The 23,391-nt window shown below is 41.6% G+C and overlaps 1 protein-coding gene across 1 annotated transcript in view; it reads left to right on the top strand.

Moving 5' to 3' along the window:
• Positions 1-23,391, top strand: part of PITPNM3 (PITPNM family member 3) — a 348,983-nt gene that overhangs the window by 128,083 nt on the left and 197,509 nt on the right. The window contains 1 exon segment of the mRNA XM_043499395.1: positions 15,532-15,639. Coding sequence (XP_043355330.1) covers positions 15,532-15,639 — 108 coding nt within the window.

Below are 23,391 nucleotides of genomic sequence, written 5' to 3'. Positions count from 1 at the left end.
GGTCCAGATTGTCTGGTGTTGTAAACGAATGCATTTCAATATCAATATCGATGATACTCGATACATTTATTGTTTTAAACCCAGATTATTTTTCATCCGATTTTTACCTTACTGTATAATTATTTTCTTGTGCATGCAACTTTCATTTATATTTTTTTAAATCTGGTCTTGCTGGCTGGCTTTAGATATCTCCATGTCATCTTGAAATGCTTTCCGTGACCATTTTAATTGGTTGGCTGTGCTGAATGCTTTGTGAGGACTGAACTGATTGAACTCAGCAAGTTGCCTAAGATTTACCCTTTTCTGAACCAAAGGAACCTTTATAAAGATTTTATTGCCCCTAGGTAAACCTGCCAGGCTTTCACGATATTTTTGCTTTGTGATTTTTCATGCAGAAATGAAAGTCATTTTTTAAAATGACCTGCCTGTCCTGTAAACTATAATGAATTTTTATTTTGGTAATATAAATAGAGCTGGGTGAAATGTTTTGACTGAAACTTTTTTCAACAAAAAATGCAGGTTCAGGTTGACCGAAACATTTTGGGAATTTGTATTGAATTTGCTGAAATCTTTCTGTCAAGAAACAAAACAAAACAAAAAACCCCAACAAAACTGTGGAAAAAATCCAAACATCTTGTTTTGATATTTTTGAAACAAAATTTTGAATTTTCTATTTGGAAAGACTTTTCATTTCCAATTTTACTTCCATTTTAATTTTAAAAAGGTAAAAACAAAAAATCCAAATCCAAACTCTCAAACAATAAAGCTAAATATTTCATTTGACCAAAAATAAGTTTTTTAAAAACCGTTTTAAGTTTGCCCAAAATTTGAACAATTTTTTCTTTGGTTCAGCCAGCAAACTGAAAATTCAGTTCTTCTCATAGCTCTAATAATAAATGCTATGACAATGTTTTCCAAAGTGTAGGACATCATCCCAAGGGAGTAAGAAGGGCTAGATGAGAGTGCATAGACAGAACTCCTAGTTGTATTTCAGAACTTTCAGTTTATGCGTTTAAAAATAAAAACAGAATAAGCCTCTAGTTGTTCTAGACACAAAGAAAAACCTTGGAATCCTGACATGAGTTTAACCAATGCAGCAGAATATGCCTGAGTTTGAAAAGAGCCTGAAACAATAACTCTGAGAGATGAAGACTCTTGCAAGACAAAAGCATCATAGCTCCAAATGGTAGTCATTTTGTTAGTCCAGACCATAGGTTGGTTTTTGTTGTTGTTGTTGCAGCAATGATGGACTTAGAAAATTAAGACACCAGATGTTATTTTTGCCTAATCACATGCCCATTGAAGTCAATGGGAGAATCTTTTAATTGACTTCAAGCATTGGATTTAAGCCCATTATCAGCAAGAATCTGAGGTCAGGATCTGTTTTTGCTGCCCTGAAGAACTCTGTGTATTGTATTTGGAACACGTGAGGTGAGGGACGCTAGAATTCCACATCAAGCCATGGCAGCATTGAACAAGTTGATGCTGAAAGCCTCTGTAGCGCATCATTGTTTTATCTTAATTAGTTTTATGTTTAATCCATTTTGCACACAATGTATAACAGAGATCTTGACTTTGATAAGAATGTACTATTTGGCAACTAAAGAGGTGTGTTTTAAAGTAAAGCCGAAAGAGAATTGCTTTTTGTTCAATTGGCTTTTTATCTGTTCTAACCTCAGCTGGATGCATTATATGCAATTTTGTGGTTTCATTGGTTTCCTTTTAGTGTCTCCTCTGGTTATGGGGTGGAACTAGAGCTGTACAAATGGTGGATTTTTCACTTTGTTGACAATTCCGAAAAAGTGTTTTGGGTAAAACAAAACATTTTGGCTTTGGCCATTTTAAAATGGTTTTTGGTTGTTTTTAATTATTAATTAAAGGAAATTCTGAAATAAAAAGTTCTTTTGACTGAAAATTAATGTTTCATTTTGAAGTGTCAAAATAAAGTATTTTACATTTTAAGGGGTTTTTTTTTTAACCTAAAACAATTTGGCAAAAGCTAAACACAAATTGCCAAATCTGTAATTTTCTTTGAAAATCTTTTGTGTGAAAAAAGTTACTCAGCTCTAGGTGGAATGTTAGCACCCGCTGTATAAGCCTGTCATGCAAATCCATGTCCCTTAAAAGGCTGTTTGAAATTTTTGCCTCAATATATTAGATTTAAAATAAAAACTGCTTTTTGAACTATAGCGGGCATTTTTCTAATATTTTTCATCTAGTTTGAAACTTTATTTTCAATGAAAAATTTGAAGTGAAACTATTCCCATATGGCAATTTGGGGAAAATGCAGTTTAATACTGAAGTGACTCGAAATTAAGTGTTTTGAGTCAGTTCAATAAACTGATATGAAATATTACAATGTTAGGAGTCTTGAAATATTTCTATTAAAAATATTGAAACAAAACATTTTGACATTTCTGGAATTACCATTTCATGAACATTTTCAAATTTTAATGTTTTGTCCTGATTTGGGGCAAAAACAAATGATGAAATGTTTATTGTAGGAAATTCCAAGGTAGAAATTCCAAATTTTGCTCATCTCCACCTTGAATCCACTGTACTATCGGCCTCTAAAGAAATAGGGCTCTTGTTTTCTCATAGTTCCGCTTTAGCTTTTTTCTACTATATATCAAATCTAAATTATGGACAGATTCCTGTCACTCTGTCTCAGGAACAGACAGCAAGCAGGCAGCTGTACAAATTGCCTTTTTCAAACAAAGGCGAGGCTGTAATTCTCAGAGTAGACAGCAGACAGCTAGAGATCAGCTAGTCCACCTTTCCACTTCCACAATTTATTTTTAGCACATTGATTGCTTTCTGAAATACGTTGTGAAATGTTGTTGTAAGGTAGAAAAGAGTATTTAATGGATTGTCGCAGAGAGTTGGAGCACTATGCTGTATAAGGTTGAACTGGGCTGCATTTATTTATAAAACAGATATCGCTCAGTTTGCATTGTCTCCTTTCTTTTATGTCAGGCTATGCCATCAATGTACTGCTCACCGAAATATCCAGTAGTTTTCAGTGTTCCTTTAGAGTTATATGGGTTGAGTGCAGTACTCTTTGAAAAGCGTGGGGGTGGGGGGTAGAGGAGGAGTTGTGGGGGGGAAATGATGATGAAAATTATGAAAAGAAACCGGAAATATTTAGGCTGCATAGTAATTTTCATTCCTATTCTATTGAGATCTTCATTTGATCTCCTTTGATGTCATTTGATTTTTGACTATAAAATGTTGAACCTCACTTTTGCAAAGCTGGGAATAGTTACCAAAATCCTAATTTGATAGCGTAGTGTAGAAGAGAAGTCTCAAGTTACCGAGGAATGTTTATGTTGCAATTATGGGCTATGATGTCAGCTCGTGTGGACGTATCGGTCCTGAGCTAGCTTTAGTCTAGCTAGCTCGGATACCGATAGCAGTGAAGCCGTGGCAACATGGGTTTCAGAGTGGACTACGTGGCTGAGTAATTACCAAGAGTTTCAGGCAGAATCAGCTTTACTGCTACCAGTACCTGAGCTAGCTAGATCAGAACTAGTTCGGACATGTGTACATGAGCTCCAGTGTACATGTACCTTGAGACTTCATCATTACTACAAAATCATGGTTGTACTATGAAGAATCAAAAAGGAATCTGAACTAAACTTGTCAGGTGAAAAATGTCCATTTTGTGATATGGTAATCTTTTATTTTTTTTTGTTGATAATTCACAAAATTCTTTAATCCTTATAGAGTTTACAAATCATGAGCACAATTAAATGAGCGAGACTATATTGTATCCAGTGTTTTCATACCTTGTCTTAATTGTGAGTTTCATGATAGTTAGTATTTTTCTTAAAGCCTGTGCTCCTGAACTCTCATGATTAGAAGAGAATCTCAGCTTTAATTTTTTTTAAAAGCAAGTTTCCTTCCCTTCTGAATCCAGAGAAAAGCTGAAAAATGTGACCCAAGTGCATCTTAAATAGAGCGGGGTGAAATTTTTTGACCAAAACTCTTTTCTGGTGACACGTGAAGATTTGGTGGCACCTCAATGTTACGTGAATTTGTGTCAGTTTTGCTGATTTGTTTGCTCTAGGAAAAAATGAGAAAAAAATCAAAATTATTTAATTTTTGGTTCAAAGTAACCTTTTGTTTTGAATTTTTTTATTTTATTTTTCAAAAATAAAAAACACAAAAGATTCTTGATATTGAAATGAAATGTTTAATTTGACCCCAAACTACTTTCTTTTCCAGCGTTCCGATCTACTGAAAATCACAAACGTCTTTTGTCCAACCTGAAACACTTATCCCTATTTTTCAAAATTTCCAATGAATCAAAAAGCAGTTATTCACCCAGATCTAGAAGACAGATAGAAACTAGAAGACAGATAAAACAAGCCCCAAACGTATTTTTTGCTTGCTTTCCTCATGCTTTTGAGGCCTGACTCTTGATTTTTTTAACAACTGGAGTTTGGAATACTGTGTATTACATCTTTAAACTTTCTTTATTATCTCCCTATTTTCAAGTCCCTATAAATGCTACAGAATTGATCCCAGGGGTGCAGAGACAAATCACTAAAGCCAGTAGAAATTTTGTGTGACCTGCACCTATCAGATGAGAGCTGATAGCTGTAGTATCTTACCACCTGCAAATGTAACACATTCACCAAAGAGATTAAATGCATTTTAATCACTGTTGTTTCTGCATCCATTGTTTTCTGCTTACAGAATCTGAAATGTTTTCGTGTCTGTTTATTCTGTTGTTCTAGATGTCTGAGTGCTGGAAACTATTATGTAGATTTCCATTGATGTCGGGTACTTTCCAAGTATGTGTTTAATTACTGATGTTCCACTTCCTGGATATTCCTTGACTCAAAATATATAATTATCTATATCCTTGCCAGTTTAGTCCTTCATATGTGTACTGCGGAGTTGCCTCAAGTGAAGCTGTTCAGATATAAACAGAACAGTGTTCAAAACCTACCTGGCAGAAGCCAGTTGCAAAAGCAAGAGTTTTCTGTCTAGCAACATCTGATCTGAACAGCCCTATGCCTGTAAGCACGTAATCGGGTGTGCAGTACCGTTGACTTCAGTGAGACTGCTTGTGTAAGCAAATCTATACGTATGTTTATGTATTTACAGGTTTGGGCCTAACTGGTTTACTTTTGGGACTGTTCCCATCCTACCCCAAAACAAACTGTAATGCATAATGCTTAAGAACATAAGAACAGCCATACTGGATCAGACCAAAGGTCCACCTAGCTTTCTTGAGAGCCATAGACATTGCAAGATGAAGGGTCGGATGTTTTCAGAGAACTATCCACAATGACTCCCAGATCTTTCTTGAGTGGTAACAGCTAATTTAGACCCCATCATTTTATATGTATAATTGGGATTTATGTTTTCCAATGTGCATTACTTGCATTTATCAACATTGAATTTCATCTGCCGTTTTGTTGCCCAGTCACCCAGTTTTGTGAGATCCTTTTGTAGCTCTTAGTTAAGTCCCAGGCAGACTACTATCTCGAGTAATTTTGTATCTTCTGCAAATTTTGCTACCTCTCTGTTGACCTCTTTTTCCAGTATTTATGACTATGTTGAATAGGACTGGTTCCAGTACAGACCCCTGGGAGATACCACTATTTACCTCTCTCTTCTGTAAACTGACCATTTCTTCCTACCGTTTGTTTCCTATCTTTTAACCAGTTAGCAATCCATGAGAGGACCTTCCCTCTTATCCCATGACAGCAAAACATTTAAGCCGTGCTTTTGTCCATCCCTATTCAGAGAAGCAGCATGTGCCTTACGTTTTAAGCATATGGTAAAGTGCTTTGATGAATAGGGATGGACTTCTGACCTGGGGCCGGAGTTTGGACCCTAACTGTAGCCAGTAACGTATCCTAGGATGTGTGTTTTTCTTTTGTATTCTTGATGTTGCATTCAAGTCAGGTCATCCTGACATGTATTCTTTTCACACTGTGTGAAATGATATCACAGCTCATTGGGATGGAACACAAAGGGGTAGCTATATTCTATTTTCGTGTCTCATTTTGAAATGATAACTTACTTTGTGTAACTATCTTGTTTGTATCCACTTTGTTCACATGTGGAGTATCCTTTCCATATAGATGTCTATTTGGATTAATATTTTCATACATGTATTATTAAATTCCAGTCCCTGAACCTGCAATGAACTCCTTATACACAGCTAATTGTACATAACATCAGAAAAGTGCATAGCCATCTGCTGCTACATCCCTGCTGTGGATCATGGAGAAAGTTTGTCACGGAAGAATGAATGTTCAAGGAATCTGAGAAGCTGTTGGAAGGAACAATAAAAGCAAAAGACAAATTGAATCCTATGGAAGGGGCAGAGATGCTTTATATCGTTGTCCATGTCCTGTTATATAAATTCCCCCAGGACCTACTTCACATAGTTCACTGGTCAGGGGAAGTGGTTCTAAACAGCAATCTCCTACGCAGTGAAACAAAATCAGTGTTGTAAATTAGATTGTCTTTTATGCAGTTGCAAGTTTTATTTGGAACAGTGGAGAAGAGAGTATATTTCGGTATTTCTTCAGTGAGCCAGCACTTGGCCACCTTTGGAAAATCTCCACCTTAAATGACTTTTGGTCCAAAGTGCAAAGAGAAGGTAAGGGGGAAAGAGGAGTGGTTTGGTTTTCGGAAGTGCCAGCCACCCCAGCTCCACTGACACTGATGGACATTGTAGTTGCTGAGTAACCTTCGGAAACGGGGCCAAAGCCTCTTTGGATAGGGGTACACTGCAGTCTGAGGTGTATTTGCAGCTTGGACGGATGTACTTTAGCTTTACCCATGCTAGCATTGCTAAAACCAGCAGTGTAGACAGAGTGGCACAAGCTTCGTCACATGCTGGTGATGTGAGTGTGTCTCTAGGGTCCCCGGTGTGCATGTACAGCCCATGCTGAAGCCTGCACTGACACATCAATCAAGCTATTTTTAGTAATGCTAGTTTGGGTGAAGCTAGCCAGGGTATGTTTACCCAGGCTGCAGTCACACCTTGATCTGCAGCGTAGACATATCCTTTGACATGGGACTTCTCTAAATCACCTTGTAAGTCTTCATTCTCTGTGGACAATTTTAATATTCTCATGATGATGCTACATGCTCTTGCTGAGGAGTGTGAAGAGTGCCCTTTGTTGGTATTCAGCCTGTACAAACAACAGAGGCCTGACTTTTCTCTCACTTATGCCAGTGGGTGTATCTACACTTTGATTCTCAGGTCAAGGAGACATACCCCTACTAGCTTTGATCGAGCTAGCATGCTAAAAACAGAGTGTAGCCATGTGGTATAAGTGCCAGGCAGGGCTAGCTGCCCAGAGTGCATGCCTAGTGTCTTGGAGGGGTATGTAACTCAGGCTGACTGGTCCCTTGTGCTGCCGTAGATATGCTTTATACCAAAGGTATGTCGTCTTGAGCTGGGAATTACACCCCAGCTCAAAGCATGAATGGGAGATAGATAACTCTGTTGGAGTCAGTGGAATTGCCTTTGTATAAAGCTGATGTGAGGTGGAGAATCAGGTCCATAGACTTGTTGAAATTGTGGCTATAGAGAATGTTCGCTTTCTTTCCCTCCCCTGTGCTTGTCTCCCCTCTGTTCTCTGTGATATTGTTCATCTAGTAAACGGGATGAAAAGAACTGAGTTAGAGTTGAGTCATGACTGAAGTGTGTCCCAGATCAGGGAATTTTCCACTCTAAATGTGCAAAAAGCTTCCAGTTGCGTAGCAGGGCCATCAGGACTCTGGTTTGCAAAAGGTAAATCCAATATTTTATATTGGGATTTCAACATTTAACCAAAAAGAAAAGGAGTACTTGTGGCACCTTAGAGACTAACAAATTTATTAGCGCGTAAGCTTTCGTGAGCTACAGCTCACTTCATCGGATGCATTTGGTGGAAAAAACAGAGGGGAGATTGATATACACACACAGAGAACATGAAACAATGGGTTTATCATACACACTGTAAGGAGAAATAAAAGCAGGAGAGTGATCACTTAAGATAAGCCATCACTAGCAGCGGGGGGGGGGAAGGAGGAAAACCTTTCATGGTGACAAGCAAGGTAGGCTATTTCCAGCAATTAACAAGAATATCTGAGGAACAGTGGGGGGGGGGAGAAATAACATGGGGAAATAGTTTTACTTTGTGTAATGACTCATCCATTCCCAGTCTCTGTTCAAGTACTCAGTACCCAGAAGTCACCTACTACAGGACAGGCCCAACAAAGAAAATAACAGAACGCCACTAGCCATCACCTTCAGCCCCCAACTAAAACCTCTCCAACGCATCATCAAGGATCTACAACCTATCCTGAAGGACGACCCATCACTCTCACAGATCTTGGGAGACAGGCCAGTCCTTGCTTACAGACAGCCCCCCAATCTGAAGCAAATACTCACCAGCAACCACACACCACACAACAGAACCACTAACCCAGGAACCTATCCTTGCAACAAAGCCCGTTGCCAACTCTGTCCACATATCTATTCAGGGGACACCATCATAGGGCCTAATCACATCAGCCACACTATCAGAGGCTCGTTCACCTGCGCATCTACCAATGTGATATATGCCATCATGTGCCAGCAATGCCCCTCTGCCATGTACATTGGCCAAACTGGACAGTCTCTACGTAAAAGAATGAATGGACACAAATCAGACGTCAAGAATTATAACATTCAAAAACCAGTCGGAGAACACTTCAATCTCTCTGGTCATTTGATTACAGACCTAAGAGTGGCTATCCTTCAACAAAAAAGCTTCAAAAACAGACTCCAAGGAGAGACTGCTGAATTGGAATTAATTTGCAAACTGGATACAATTAACTTAGGCTTGAATAGAGACTGGGAATGGATGAGTCATTACACAAAGTAAAACTATTTCCCCATGTTTCAGAGTAGCAGCTGTGTTAGTCTGTATTCGCAAAAATAAATTTTAGTCTCTAAGGTGCCAGAAGTACTCCTTTTCTTTTGCAAATACAGACTAACACGGCTGCTACTCTGAAACCTAACATTTAACCAGTTCATGAACTTTCAACCTGGGGCTTGGAAATATCTTTCAGGGTGCATGCTTCCCCCTTTCCTTTACAGCTAGATAGGAGTCAGGATCCCAACACTTATGGAAAGGGCATGTGTCTCAAAACTACTTTGTGCTGTGATATAGGGTCACAGTATGGCTCATGTTGAGAGCCAGTGCATCTTGTTAAATTCCATCATATTCCAGACTGCAATAAATGCTTTCTGTCCATTGCAAAATCTAATAAAAATAAGTATGAAAGTCTGTGATCTCTTCATCTTACTTTATCTCAATATTAAACATTAGGGCCATCTGGAATGGTTGGCTTAGTGGATTACAATGATAAAATAATACTAGCTCTAATGCTCAAATAGTTTTACAACTGTCTATTTTCTCTTTAGCACACTACTTCTTAGCATCTTTCTGACATATTTGTGAAATGATAATGCCACACCACAGTTCAGGCAGTGCAAAGAAGGATTTAAACCCATCTTAAAGAGATACTTGTAGATTGTCCCAATAAAGGGAACTTCCTCAGGTGGCATAGAGTTCCTATAGTGATTTCTATGCAACCCCACCAATTTTTGACCCCGAACCACAAGGGATGTGGCTTGGACATCCGTCCCTAGACATTTCCAGCTACTCAAAGCCTAACCTAAGGATTGGGAGGGATGGTGTCCCTAGCCTCTGTTTGCCAGAAGCTGGGAATAGGGGATGGATCACTTGCTGATTGCCTGTTCTGTCTGCAGCACCTGGGATTTGCCACCGTTGGAAGACAGAATACTGGGCTAGGTGGACCTTTGGTGTGACCCAACATGACCGTTTTTATGTTCTTAAGAATCTGAAGCTTTTGATTCAGATAGTTCTAGTCAGCCTAAGGGCAATCCACCAAGACAAACTTTCAAGCTTACACAGAGTAAGCTATGTCAACTCAAAAGCTTGTCTTTTTCATGAACAGAAGTTGGTCCAAAAAAAGATATTACCTCACCCACCTTGTCTCTGGGACCAACACATCTAACATCACAACACTGCAAACTCGCAATGTCCTACATATTCTGGGACCAACACATCTACAGCAACAACACTGCAAACTCGCAATGTTGACAGCCCCTTCTATCCAAACTCCCCCCCACAACCAACACCTCCCACCCTAAACCCCCCCAACCAAACAACTAAAGAAAAACTCCCGAAACAAAACAACCTTTAGAGAAAAGGGTAAATTTAATAAAATTAAAACCAAACAAAAGCTAGCCCAAGTAGAATTTTTACCTGCAAAAGACTGCCAGAGATTTCTGAAGTCCACTAAAGACTTCATGATTAGTATCGGTCCTGCTGATGATTGGAGGCTGGCCATCGGTCTGTACAAAGAGGCCAGGTCTGGGTGACCTCTTGGTCAGCAGGAGATCAGATACTATGGTGATGAATGACAGTATGAAACCTTAATAGATGGATTTTTTTTTCTTCAGTACTCCACAAATTTTTTTTTTAAATGCTTTACTTCCAAATAGACCTACCACTATCAAACAGACCAGGTACAAGGCACTATCTGTGTTTGCATTTGAAGAGCCAGGGAATGAGTTTCCTTTTAAAAATGTTTGAAATGTAAAGCTGAAGTTGGTTTAAATTTAGATCGTGTATCCTGGAATCTCCTGGCCCAATTCTGCACTGGTTAGTCTTGCTGAACCTTTATTTGTAATCCACAGTATTACCCAGGGCCCATTATCTGAATCATCATCTTGACAAAGAAAGAACTCCCAATCCTCCATTTTACATTTGTATTCTCCTGTATTCATACTAAGCACATAGTCTACATTGACAACCTGTATAAATCCACAGTGAAATGCTTTTAAATAAGTTTGTTCAGAAGGGACTAATACACCCCACTTCCTCAACAGCTGGTAAACCAAATGGAAATGTTTTCCTACAGATTTCTAAGCCTATTAAAGGAGAACTTCTGCAACGTTCCATTTTTGTCTGTGCTTCCCAGCCCCGTTTTGAGATGAGCCCCTGATAAAAGAACACATCCTCTAACGGAACTCATTTGCTGTGCGGCAGGGCTGTGCGATTCCATAATCTCTTCTGTGCTGTCAGATAAAAGTTTAATAGCTCATGTAGCACAGATGGTTTTTGATGAAAGGATAAAACATGCTTGAAATTTGTATGAGAACTGGTTTGGTGGGCCCATTTTCCCCCCCCCCCAACACCTTTTTTTTTCTTCTTCCAGAAATTAATGTTCTGACGTCAAAATTCCAGAACAGTGATATCTGAAGTACAGTTTCTATGATTTTTTAGCATTGAAATGCCTGAATTTTCATGATGGGTTAAAAACTTTAGAGAGAGAATTTTACTTAGAATTTTTCTATACTAGAAAAGTTTATACCTGGGTATAATATCCATTAGCGGCATAACAAAATCATACCAGTATAAGCCCTAGTGTGGATTCAGTTATACCCGAATAAAGGGTATTATTACCAATATAGCTTATTTTCTTTCCTGAAATGGAATAAGCTTATACCGGTAAAAGCATTTTATACCATAAATATTAGTAATATACCAGTATAACTGCATCCACACTGGGGGGCTGTGTTCTGCTTTACCCATGCCAGTGTAGTTAAAGCAGCAAAACTTTCTAGCATAGCCTTTAATGTGTTAACATGTGTTTGACTAGTACACCTGTTGTATATTCAAGTATACTGGTGATTATATGATTTGAAGAATTGTCTTGTAGTTAAGGCACTTAATTACGGCTTGAAAAATCTGCTTTCAGTGTGTGGCTTTTCCACAGTCTTTGTGTGACCTTTGGCAGGTTACTTAATCTCTCTGTGTCTCATTTTCCCACCTGTAAAATGGGATTAAACTTCACTAGGGTGATTTTTGTAAGAATAAATGTATATGTAAGATGCTACATTAATTGGGGTTAAAAGAAAGAACCTAGACAGAGAATTCAGAGTCGAGCAGGGAACATAACCGGAGTTAGACTGATGTAAATCCAGCTGACTTCAGTGGAATTATCCCAGATTTACAGTGGGGGAACCAAGAGCAGAACCTGACCACAGTCTTCATTTAAAATAACTGAAGAGCGCTTAGATCTCTCATTAATTACTGACCACTTTTTCAGAGGAGGGAGCCATTCAAAGGTTAATGTCAGTCCAACAGGGAAAAGTTCACAACATACACATCCTTTCTGTGTCCCAGGACTGAAACCTTGGGGGCATCTTCTCTTCTCCCTTCTCATCCAGGCCACTGCCAAATCCCCCCATTTCTTCCTGTAAAATGTCTGCTGAATTCATCAATTCCAATTGCAAAGTGGGGATAATCATACTTGCAATGGCCTACCTTACAGGGCTTTTATGAGGATTAACTAATGTCTGTGAAGCACTTTTTAAATCTCCAATGCTGTAATATGGATACAGAACAAAAACCCTTACTAACAGCACTTTAGTCCAGGCTCTAATCCTCTCCTCCCTAGACTTTTGCACCTTCTTACTCTAGGGCTTGTCTACACTATGGGGGCTACTGGCTATAGTTGCCTAGCTACAGCTCTATGCCACTGTAACCCTGTAGTATAGATATAAACTACAATGATGGAAGGGTTTTTTCATTGCTGTAGCAGCTCTGCTTTCTCAAGTGGTGATAGCTAAACTCATGGAAGCATTCTCTCATTGACCTAGCCATGTCTACACGGGGGGGTTAGGTCGGCATAGTAATAGTGCTCAGGGATGTGAATTCTTTGCATCCCTGATTGCCATAGCTATGGCAAACCTTAGTTTTTAAGTGTAGACCGAGCTTGAGACCTCCCCTCTTCTTTCTTGTATGTCCTCTATTCCAGCCAGGATGATGATCGTCTTGTACCACAACTCCACCCAGGTCTGGCTTCTCCTTCCCCTCGCCACAACCCAAATCCCTGCACTGCATTCCCCCTCTTACTTCATAACGTCCAAGATTCTATTTAGTTTCAAGGCTGTCTGAATGATTCCTTTTATATATATATATACACACGCGCGCGCGCGCTCTCTCTCTCTCTCTCCTGCAGGTCTGTGCAAACCTCTATCCTGATTGCCTCCTATTACTCACCTACATGTAGTCCTTCAGGTCTCTCCTTGTTCTTGGCTAGGCATGCAGCTTCTCTGCTCTTCAAGGAGCTTCCGAAAACCCATTTCAGCTATAATGACTAGACACTTTCTGTAAGGCTCTTTCACATGGTCTGTTCCCATTCCTATCATTAGCCAGTGTTCTCCTTGGAGCAGGGATTATGTTCTTTTGTATAAGCACGAAGAGCAACTACAAAACACTGTTTAGAAAAAAAAAAAACAAAAAACAAAACAATAAGAGGAGCCCTTGTGGCACCTTAGAGACTAACAGATTTATTTGGGCATAAGCTTTCGTGGGCTAGAACCCACTTCATCAGATGTATGAGGTAAAAGATACAGGAGCAGGTATAAATACATGAAAGGATGTGGGTTGCTTTACCAAGTGTTAGGTCGGTCCAACGAGATAAAACACTGTGGCACACGTTATGGACCTAGATAAATTATTTTTATTATTGCTTATGTGACATAATTTTACAGTGCCCTTTACAAATCTAGAATAAAAAACACATTGCCTGCCCAAAGGAGTACAATTAAATCTTGTCAAGCCATCAAAGTTGAGTAAAAAAGGCTGCCAAGGAGTGCATCATGGTCTACAGCAGCAGTTCTCAAACTGTGGGTTGGGACTCCAAAGTGGGTGGCCAGGGCTGGGTTAGGGACCCAGAGCCGAAGCCCGAGCCCAATCACCCAGGGCCATAGCCCAAGGGCTTCAGCTCTGGGCAGCAGGGCTAGGTTAAAGGCCCCCTGCCTGGGGCTGAAGCCCTTGGGCTTTGGACGACCCCCCACCTCCATCTGGGGCGATGGAGCTCAGGCTTTGGTCACCCCTTCTTGGTCATGTAGTAATTTTTGTTGTCAGAAGGGGGTCACGGTGCAATGAGGTTTGAGAAACCCTAGTCTCTGGCCCGCCGATGGGGAGTGGGGGGGGCAATTGCCCAGGGGCCTGGGTGATTTAAAAGGGCCCAGGGCCCCCCGCCCTGCCACGTTAATTACATTTGTGACTGTACTCCTTGGGGGAGAATTGTATGTCTCCTGTTCTGTTTTACCCGCATTCTGCCATATATTTCGTGTTATAGCAGTCTCGGATGATGACTCAGCACACGTTCGTTTTAAGAACACTTTCACAGCAGATTTGACAAAAATGCAAAGAAGGTACCAATGTGAGATTTCTAAAAATAGCTACAGCACTCGACCCAAGGTTTAAGAATCTGAAGCGCCTTTCAAAATCTGAGAGGGATGAGGTGTGGAGCATGCTTTCAGAAGACTTAAGAGCAACACTCAGATACGGAAACTACAGAACCCAAACCACCAAAAAAGAAAATCAACCTTCTGCTGGTGGCATCAGACTCATGATGATGAAAATGAACATGTGGCGGTCCGCTCTGCTTTGGGTCATTTATCGAGCAGAACCCGTCATCAGCATGGACGCGTGTCCTCTGGAATGGTGGTTGAAGCATGAAGGGACATATGAATCTTTAGCGCACCTGGCACATAAATATCTTGCGACGCCAGCTACAACAGTGCCATGGGAACGCCTTTTCTCACTTTCAGGTGACACTGTAAACAAAAAGTGGACTGCATTATCTCCTGCAAATTGTAACCAAACTCGTTTGTCTGAGCGATTGTCTGAAGTAGGACTGAGTGGACTAGCAGGCTCTAAAATTTTACATTGTTTTATTTCTGAATGCATTTTTTTTTACATAATTCTACATTTGTAAGTTCAGCTTTCATGGTAAAGAGATTGCACTTCAGTACTTTGTATTAGGTGAATTGAAAAATGCTATTTTGATTTTTTTACAGTGCAAATATTTACAATCAAAAATAAATATAAAGTGAGCACTGTACACTTAGTATTCTGTGTTGTAATTAAAATCAATATATTTTAAAATGTAGAAAACATCAAAAAAATTTAAATAAATGGTATTCTATTATTGTTTAACAGTGATTAATTGTGATTAATTTTTTTAATAGCTTGACAGCCCTAGTTCCTAATGAACTGCTTAATGGGGGAGGAAAAATATTTCCAACCAGATCTGTTAATTAGATAATCAATGTGAATTAGTCAATCAATATTTATAAAGGGCTTTGCACGTATAAAGTGCCAAGTGGTTTCCACCATTTATGAATATTTATTTCAGTCAGCTAATAATTCTGCAGAAGTAAGCAGCAAAGATTTGCTAAATTCCCTTTCCCTCTGTGGTTTTCCAGTATGCAGAGAATTTGGCATGGAAACACAAACTGCTGTGGATGTGTAAGCAGGAAGCCTTCTCAGAGAATCCTGCGTATGCTATGTGCTGTGTATTCCCTTTAGGGATCGTAATGAGCTACATATTTCTCGGATAGTTGGTAACAACGTAATCCTGTCTTTATTCTCCAGCCTGTGACTGCAGTTTACCCTCTTCTCTGTTTTCTTGCTGCAGAGGAGGTCGTGGAAGGGAAAAGTGCCATTCTCATAGGAATGAGCCAGTGGAACTCCAATGACTTGGTAGAGCAGATCGAAACAATTGGGAAGCTGGAAGAAAATCAAGGTAAAATTTAACTTGCTATATGTATATATATTTAGGTTAACAAGGAAACCTCAACACTTAAGCTGTCTGCTTTTGTTGAGACACCTGATACAAATGGCATTTACAATGTCACAAAGCATAACTGGTATTACAATTAACATTGTTATACATCTATTCACTATTTCCCTGTATTAAAATAATTCAGCCTATTTCTGCAAGATGCACCCTGTGGGCAGAGGGTATACTCATACCTGGGGCTCTGCTTGGGTACAAGACTCCATCCACACACAATAGCTTGTATGACTAAGGCCTATGGTTGTATATCTGTCATGGCCATGACACACATTAAGGGCTTTAGGGTCATTGTCTCCCAGGCCAGGTCGCTACTCAGGGCCAGACTCTGGTATCTTTGCTACAGGTAAGTAGCACTGTACTCTACAAGTAGTTCTGCTGAAGTCAGTGGAACCATTTGGGTAGTAAGTGTGTGATTTTTTTTTTTTTTCAAAGGGACATAAAGGTGTTAAGCCTCCATGCTAAAATTTCAAAAGTGCCTAAGTGACTTAGGAGCCTTGAATTTCAATGAGACTTAGGCTCCCAAATACACAGGTTTTTTTGAAAATGTTACCTCTGAACTCCCACTGACTTTAAATAGGAGTTATCTTCGTCAGGCAATATCCCACCATAAGATACGGTTCAGTGTAAGTAATGGTGTCAATCTTGCCTTTAAGTAACTTGGTAAATTTGTCCAATGAAGTATGGGGGTTTTCAGATGATTGGTTAAATATTATCAAGTGGTTTAAAGCATTTTTATTGTTAGTTAAATGGTATTTATTTGGCTTTTCTCTGGTTCCCCCGACAAAGACAATTTATTTAATGTATTCTGAGCCATGAGTGTTTGTGTTTTTAGGCTGCTTTTTTTAAAAAGACTTTTTCCCCATTTCTTACTACAAATAGCTGTCCTGAAAGATCAGTATGGACTGGAGTGTGTTAGTCTGTAGGAAAAGAAAGGGATATTTCTTTTCCTACAGACTAACACACATTTTTAAAAAAATATACATATTTTCAGCAATCGCTTGTGGAAGGAATTAATTTATTAATTATCTTTGTTTAGTGATTCTCTTCTCTTCTCTTTATCTTCTGGGTGTTTCCTTTGCTAGTGGTTAAGTAGCATGTTGACCAACCAATCCAAATGGCATGTTGTTAAAGATTATTAAGTAGATAATTAGAGAGGGAAGAAGTTTGTCTTGCATCTGCCCTTGACAGTGGCATACAGTGCTCCCTCATGTTGCTTGGCAATTTATTTCAATTGGAGTCAGGGATTCAACGGGGATTCACAAGAGATGCTTACTGAATTGTAAATGTGCCTCCTCTCTCTACTGTTAGACTATTGAGAGAAATTGATCCAATGTTGCACCACAAGGAAGATAACTTTTTTTTTTTAATGACCACATAAAGGCAGGTCACTCTGGACTATTTGCCACTATTCCTGGACTTTCTTCACTGACTGCAAAGTTTTAATATATTTACTTCAATATTATGATGTTAGATTTTGTCTTATTGTTTCGATAGTTCCCAGAGGTTCCCACTAAGATCATGGCACCATTGTTTTAGGCACAAAAAAAAAGCAAGGTCTGGTCCCTGCCTCTAAGAGCTTTCAATCTAAGCAGGCAAGACAGATAAACGGAGGATTATTATTCTCTCCATTTTACAGATGGGGAACAAAGACCCAGAGAGCATAATGCCCTACCCAGGGCCACGCAGAAAGGCTGTGATACAAAGCCAGGAGCTGAACCCCAGTCCAGCATCTTAACCATGAGACCTTCCCTCCCTTATTTCAATGGTGTCCTATCTTTTTTTTCTTTTTTTGTTCTGTGGACTACTTTGTAAGACTGCAAACCACCATGGTACCTCTACTTCTTAGCCCTCTTGTCTCACATTGCTTGGTGCTCACCTTGCTTTCTTCTGGAGAATACTAGGCAGGGCTTAGAGGATTACTGGTCTATTTGGACCGTAGTTTGAGAGTGGGCCTACTTATAACATCTAGTTACATTTTAATGGCTTTTCACAACACGGTAGCCTGCTTCAAGTCAATGTTCACTGTGCTGGGGTGTATGACTTTGCACACTATGGGTCTATTTTCAGAGGTGCTGAGCAACTGTAACTCCGGCTTAAGTCAACAGGAGCTGTGGGCAATAAGCACCTCTGAAAATCAGACCTTATGGTATGTCCACACAAGGCAGCTCATGCCAGAATGAGATTTTGTATTTTGTTACATCAAAAAGAAACTAGAGCAACAGCTGTAAGGCATGCTGCCAGTTAGGTGTTTTCTTCGGTTGGCCTCCTGCTAAATTCATCTGATTAAACTAGGCCACACATCTCAATGCATCTTCTCCTCTTCAACTTCACCACGTTATACTGCAAGGTTCAGTTCTATTGATTAGCTACCTATTGATTTTTTCCTGCTGTGAAATTATCTGCCAAATGCATATAGATCCTATTGTTGTGTGTTTACTGCAGCGAATTATGTAGTGCTTCTGTTAGAGAATGAATTGTGTTAGGGAATTTTAGAACTCCACTCTGTGATTAGCAGTTGCAAAACACAAATAATGAAGGCGAAGAGCGTGCAAGATATATTTGATGGGGAACTATATCATTTTCTGAAATAGCTGCAGTAAAAAAAGCATTTAAATATTAATACAACCATTTACATTCAAAGCTTTATCCCACAAAAGCTGGCAAAATTTTTTAACGGAATCATTTCAGCTGTAAAAATAGAGAGCTGGATTCTGATACCTTTACTCAGAGTGAACAAGTAGTTCCACTGACTTCAGTGGAACTGCTTTTGGAGTAAGGTGCTACTAAACTGTGGAATCAGACCCATTGTTACTACTTAAACCCTTTTAAACAGCTGCATTGATTTATTACCTTTTCAGAGACTATTTGGAGAACTCAGCAGTGTTTGCCAAAATAAGGTTGCATTTTTAAAGTCCATGTGTCTTCATTAAAGACATGTCCTGAGGGGGCTGGATAGTTCATAGCTCCCCTCCAGATTTTCTCTGTTAACTCCAACCCTGGTGTGTAGCCTTTACCATTTGAGAGCCATACATTGGTTTGTGAGAAATGAATAGCTGATCTCAGGCTAATATCTGTATGACACAAACTATAACTGTGACTGGCACCTTGTCTAATCATATCCTCTTGGCTGACAATGTGTACAAACTACCCTTATGGTTGAAACCCACTGGCTAATGGCCTGATTATGGATCACTAAATGATGGCCTGTTCTGTTTATTCCCTCGGGGTATGTCTACACTACGAAATTAGGTCGAATTTATAGAAGTCGGTTTTGTAGAAAGTGTTTTTATACAGTCGAGTGCATGTGTCCCCACACAAATGCTCTAAGTGCATGTTGTCGGCCCACTGTGTCCACAGGACCGAGGCAACCGTCGACTTCCAGACCTTTGCACTGTGGGTAGCTATCCCACAATTCCCACAGTCTCCACCGCCCATTTGAATTCTGGGTAGAAATCCCAGTGCCTGATGGGGCTAAAACATTGTCACGGGTGGTTCTGGGTACATATCGTCAGGTCCCCGTTCCCTTCCTCCCTCCGTAAAAGCAAGGGCAGACAATCGTTTTGCACCTTTTTTCTTGAGTTACCTATGCAGACGCCATACCGCAGCAAGCATGGATCCCGCTCAGCTAACAGTCACCTTATGTCTCCTGGGTGCTGGCGGTCTTGGTACTGCATTGCCACACAGCAGCAGTTTATTGCCTTTTGGCAACAGACAGTGCAGTATGACTGGTAGCCGTTGTTGACGTAGTTCTGGGTGCTCTTTTAACCGGGCGCCTGGGCAAACATGGGAGTGACTCAGCCCAGTCATTTCCCTTGTTTCGTCTCATGGCGATTGAGTCCTACCGGCAGTGCACTGTCTTTTAATCTCCAGCCAGCGAAGATGATGGCCAGCAGTCACGCTGCACCGTCTTCTGCCGAGCACCCAGAAGGTGACGATGGCTAGCGGTCGTACTGCACAGTCTGCTGCCAGCAAGATGTATAAAGATAGATGAAGTGGCTCAAAACAAGAAATAGACCAGATTTGTTTTGTATTCATTTTCTCCTCCCTCCCTCCCTCTGTGAAATCAACGGCCTACTAAACCCAGTTTTGAGTTCTATCCTTGAGGTTTTGAGTTTTATTCTTGAGGTGGCCATTCAGTTTCTTGCAAAGCCACCCCCCTTCGTTGATTTTTAATTCCCTGTAAGCCAACCCTGTAAGCCATGTCATCAGTTGCCCCTCCCTCCGTCAGGGCAACAGCAGACAATCGTTCCGCGCCTTTTTTCTGTGCAGACGCCAGACCACGGCAAGCATGGAGCCCGCTCAGATCACTTTGGCAATTAGGAGCACATTAAACACCACACGCATTATCCAGCAGTATATGCAGCACCAGAACCTGGCAAAGCAAAACCAGGCGAGTAGGTGACGTCAGCGTGGTTACGAGAGTGATGAGGACATGGACACAGACTTCTCTCAAAGCACGTGCCCTGGCAATGTGGGCATCATGGTGCTAATGGGGCAGGCTCATGTGATGGAACGCCGATTCTGGGCCCGGGAAACAAGCACAGACTGGTGGGACCGCATAGTGTTGCAGGTCTGGGACGATTCCCAGTGGCTGCGAAACTTTTGCATGCGTAAGGGCACTTCCATGGAACTTCGTGACTTGCTTTCCCCTGCCCTGAGGCGCAAGAATACCAAGATGAGAGCAGCCCTCACAGTTGAGAAGCGAGTGGCAATAGCCCTGTGGAAGCTTGCAATGCCAGACAGCTACCAGTCAGTCGGGAATCAATTTGGAGTGGGCAAATCTACTGTGGGGGCTGCTGTGATGCAAGTAGCCAACGCAAACAAAGATCTGCTGATATCAAGGGTAGTGACCGTGGGAAATGTGCAGGTCATAGTGGATGGCTTTGCTGCAATGGGATTCCCTAACTGTGCTGGGGCCATAGACGGAACCCATATCCCTATTTTGGCAGCGGAGTACCAAGCCGGCGAGTACATAAACCGCAAGGGGTACTTTTCAATAGTGCTGGAAGCACTGGTGGATCACAAGGGACGTTTCACCAACATCAACGTGGGATGGTCGGGAAAGGTACATGACGCTCGCATTTTCAGGAACTCTGGTCTGTTTCAAAAGCTGTAGGAAGGGACTTTCTTCCCATTCCGGAAAATAACCATTGGGGATGTTGAAATGCCTATAGTTATCCTTGGGGACCCAGCCTACCCCTTAATGCCATGGCTCATGAAGCCATACATAGGAAGCCTGGAGAGTAGTCAGGAGCTGTTCAACTACAGGCTGAGCAAGTGCAGAATGGTGGTAGAATGTGCATTTGGACATTTAAAAGCACGCTGGCGCAGTTTAGTGACTGGGTTAGACCTCAGCGAAACCAATATTCCCACTGTTATTACTGCTTGCTGTGCGCTCCACAATATCTGTGAGAGTAAGGGGGATACGTTTACGGCGGGGTGGGAGGTTGAGGCAAATTGCCTGGCTGCTGGTTACACACAGCCAGACACCAGGGCAGTTAGAAGAGCACAGGAGGGTGCGGTGCGCATCAGAGAAGCTTTGAAAACCAGTTTCAGGAATGGCCAGGCTACGGTGTGAAAGTTCCGTTTGTTTCTCCTTGATGAAACCTCCCGCCCCTTGGTTCACTCTACTTCTCTGTAAGCTAACCACCCTCCCCACCTCCCTTTGATCACTGCTTGCAATAAAGTCTTGTTGCTTCACATTCATGCATTCTTTATTAATTCATCACACAAATAGGGGGATAATTACCAAGGTAGCCCAGGAGGGGTGGTGGAGGAGGGAAGGACAAGGCACACAGCACTTCAAAAGTTTAAAACTTATTGAATGCCAGCCTTCTGTTACTTGGGCAATGCTCTGGGGTGGAGTGGCTGGGTGGCCGGAGGGGGGCCCCCCCACCATGTTCTTGGGCGTCTGGGTGAGGAGGCTATGGAACTTGGGGAGGAGGGCGATTGGTTACACAGGGGCTGTAGCGGCGGTCTGTGCTCCTGCTGCCTTTCCTGCAGCTCAACCATACGCTGGAGCATATTAGTTTGATTCTCCAGCAGCCTCAGCATTGAATCCTGCCTCCTCTCATCATGCTGCCGCCACCTTTCAGCTTCAGCCCTCTCTTCAGCCCACCACTTACTCTCTTCAGCCCGCCACCTCTCCTCCCGGTCATTTTATGCTTTCCTGCACTCTGACATTGTCTGCCTCCATGCATTCGTCTGTGCTCTGTCAGTGTGGGAGGACAGCATGAGCTCAGAGAACATTTCATCGCGAGTGCATTTTTTTTTCACCTTCTAATCTTCGCTAGTCTCTGGGAGGGAGAAGATCCTGTGATCCTTGAAACACATGCAGCTGGTGGAGGAAAAAAAAAGGGACAGTGGTATTTGAAAAGACACATTTTATAGAACAATGGGTACGCTCTTTCACGATAAACCTTGCTGTTAACATTACATACATAGCATATGTGCTTTCGTTACAAGGTCGCATTTTGCCTCCCCCCACCGCGTGGCTAACAGCGGGGAACATTTCTATTCAGCCATAAGCAAACAGCCCAGCAGGAACGGGCACCTCTGAATGTCCCCTTAAGAAAAGCACCCTATTTCAACCAGCTGACCATGAATGATATCACTCTCCTGAGGATAACACAGAGAGATAAAGAACGGATGTTGTTTGAACGCCAGCAAACATACACTGCAATGCTTTATTCTACAATGATTCCCGAGTACGTGCTACTGGCCTGGAGGGATAAAGTGTCCTACCATGGTGGATGGAATAAGGCTGCCCTCCCCAGAAACCTTTTGCAAAGGCTTTGGGAGTATATCCAGGAGAGCCATGAATGCCAGGGCAAATTAATCATTAAACATGCTGGCTTTTAAACCTTGTATAGTATTTTAAAAGGTAAACTCACCAGAGGTCCTTCTCCGCCTGGCGGGTCCGGGAGGCATCCTTGGGTGGGTTCGGGGGGTACTGGCTCCAAGTCCAGGGTGAGAAACAGTTCCTGGCTGTCGGGAAAACCAGTTTCTCCGCTTGTTTGCTGTGAGGTATCTACAACCTCCTCCTCCTCATCGTCTTCCTCGTCCCCAAAACCTGCTTCCATGTTGCCTCCATCTCCATTGAAGGAGTCAAACAACACGGCTGGGGTAGTGGTGGCTGAACCCCCTAAAATGGCATGTAGCTCATCATAGAAGCCGCATGTTTGGGACTCTGACCCAGAGCGGCCTCTCTGGTTTTCTGGTAGGCTTGCCTCAGCTCCTTAAGTTTCACGCGGCACTGCTTCGGGTCCCTGTTATGGCCTCTGTCCTTCATGCCCTGGGAGATTTTCACAAATGTTTTGGCATTTCGAAAACTGGAATGTAGTTCTGATAGCACAATATACTCCTCTCCTCATACAGCGATCAGATCCCGTACCTCCCGTTCGGTCCATGCTGGAACTCTTTTGCGATTCTGGGACTCCATCATGATCACCTCTGCTGATTGAGCTCTGCATGGTCACCTGCAGCTTGCCACACTGGCTAAACAGGAAACTGAAATTCAAAAGTTTGCGGGCCTTTTTCTGTCTACCTGGTCAGTGCATCTGAGTTGAGAGTGCTGTCCAGAGGAGTCACAATGGAGCACTTTGGGATAGCTCCCGGAGGCCAGTATCATCTAATTGCGTCCACAGTACCCCAAATTCGACCCAGCAAAACTGATTTCAGCGCTAATCTTCTTGTCGG

The sequence above is a fragment of the Dermochelys coriacea genome, chromosome 17 (assembly GCF_009764565.3).
Source record: "Dermochelys coriacea isolate rDerCor1 chromosome 17, rDerCor1.pri.v4, whole genome shotgun sequence".
Lineage (NCBI taxonomy): Eukaryota > Metazoa > Chordata > Testudines > Dermochelyidae > Dermochelys > Dermochelys coriacea.
This window is presented reverse-complemented; position numbering and strand designations above follow the sequence as displayed.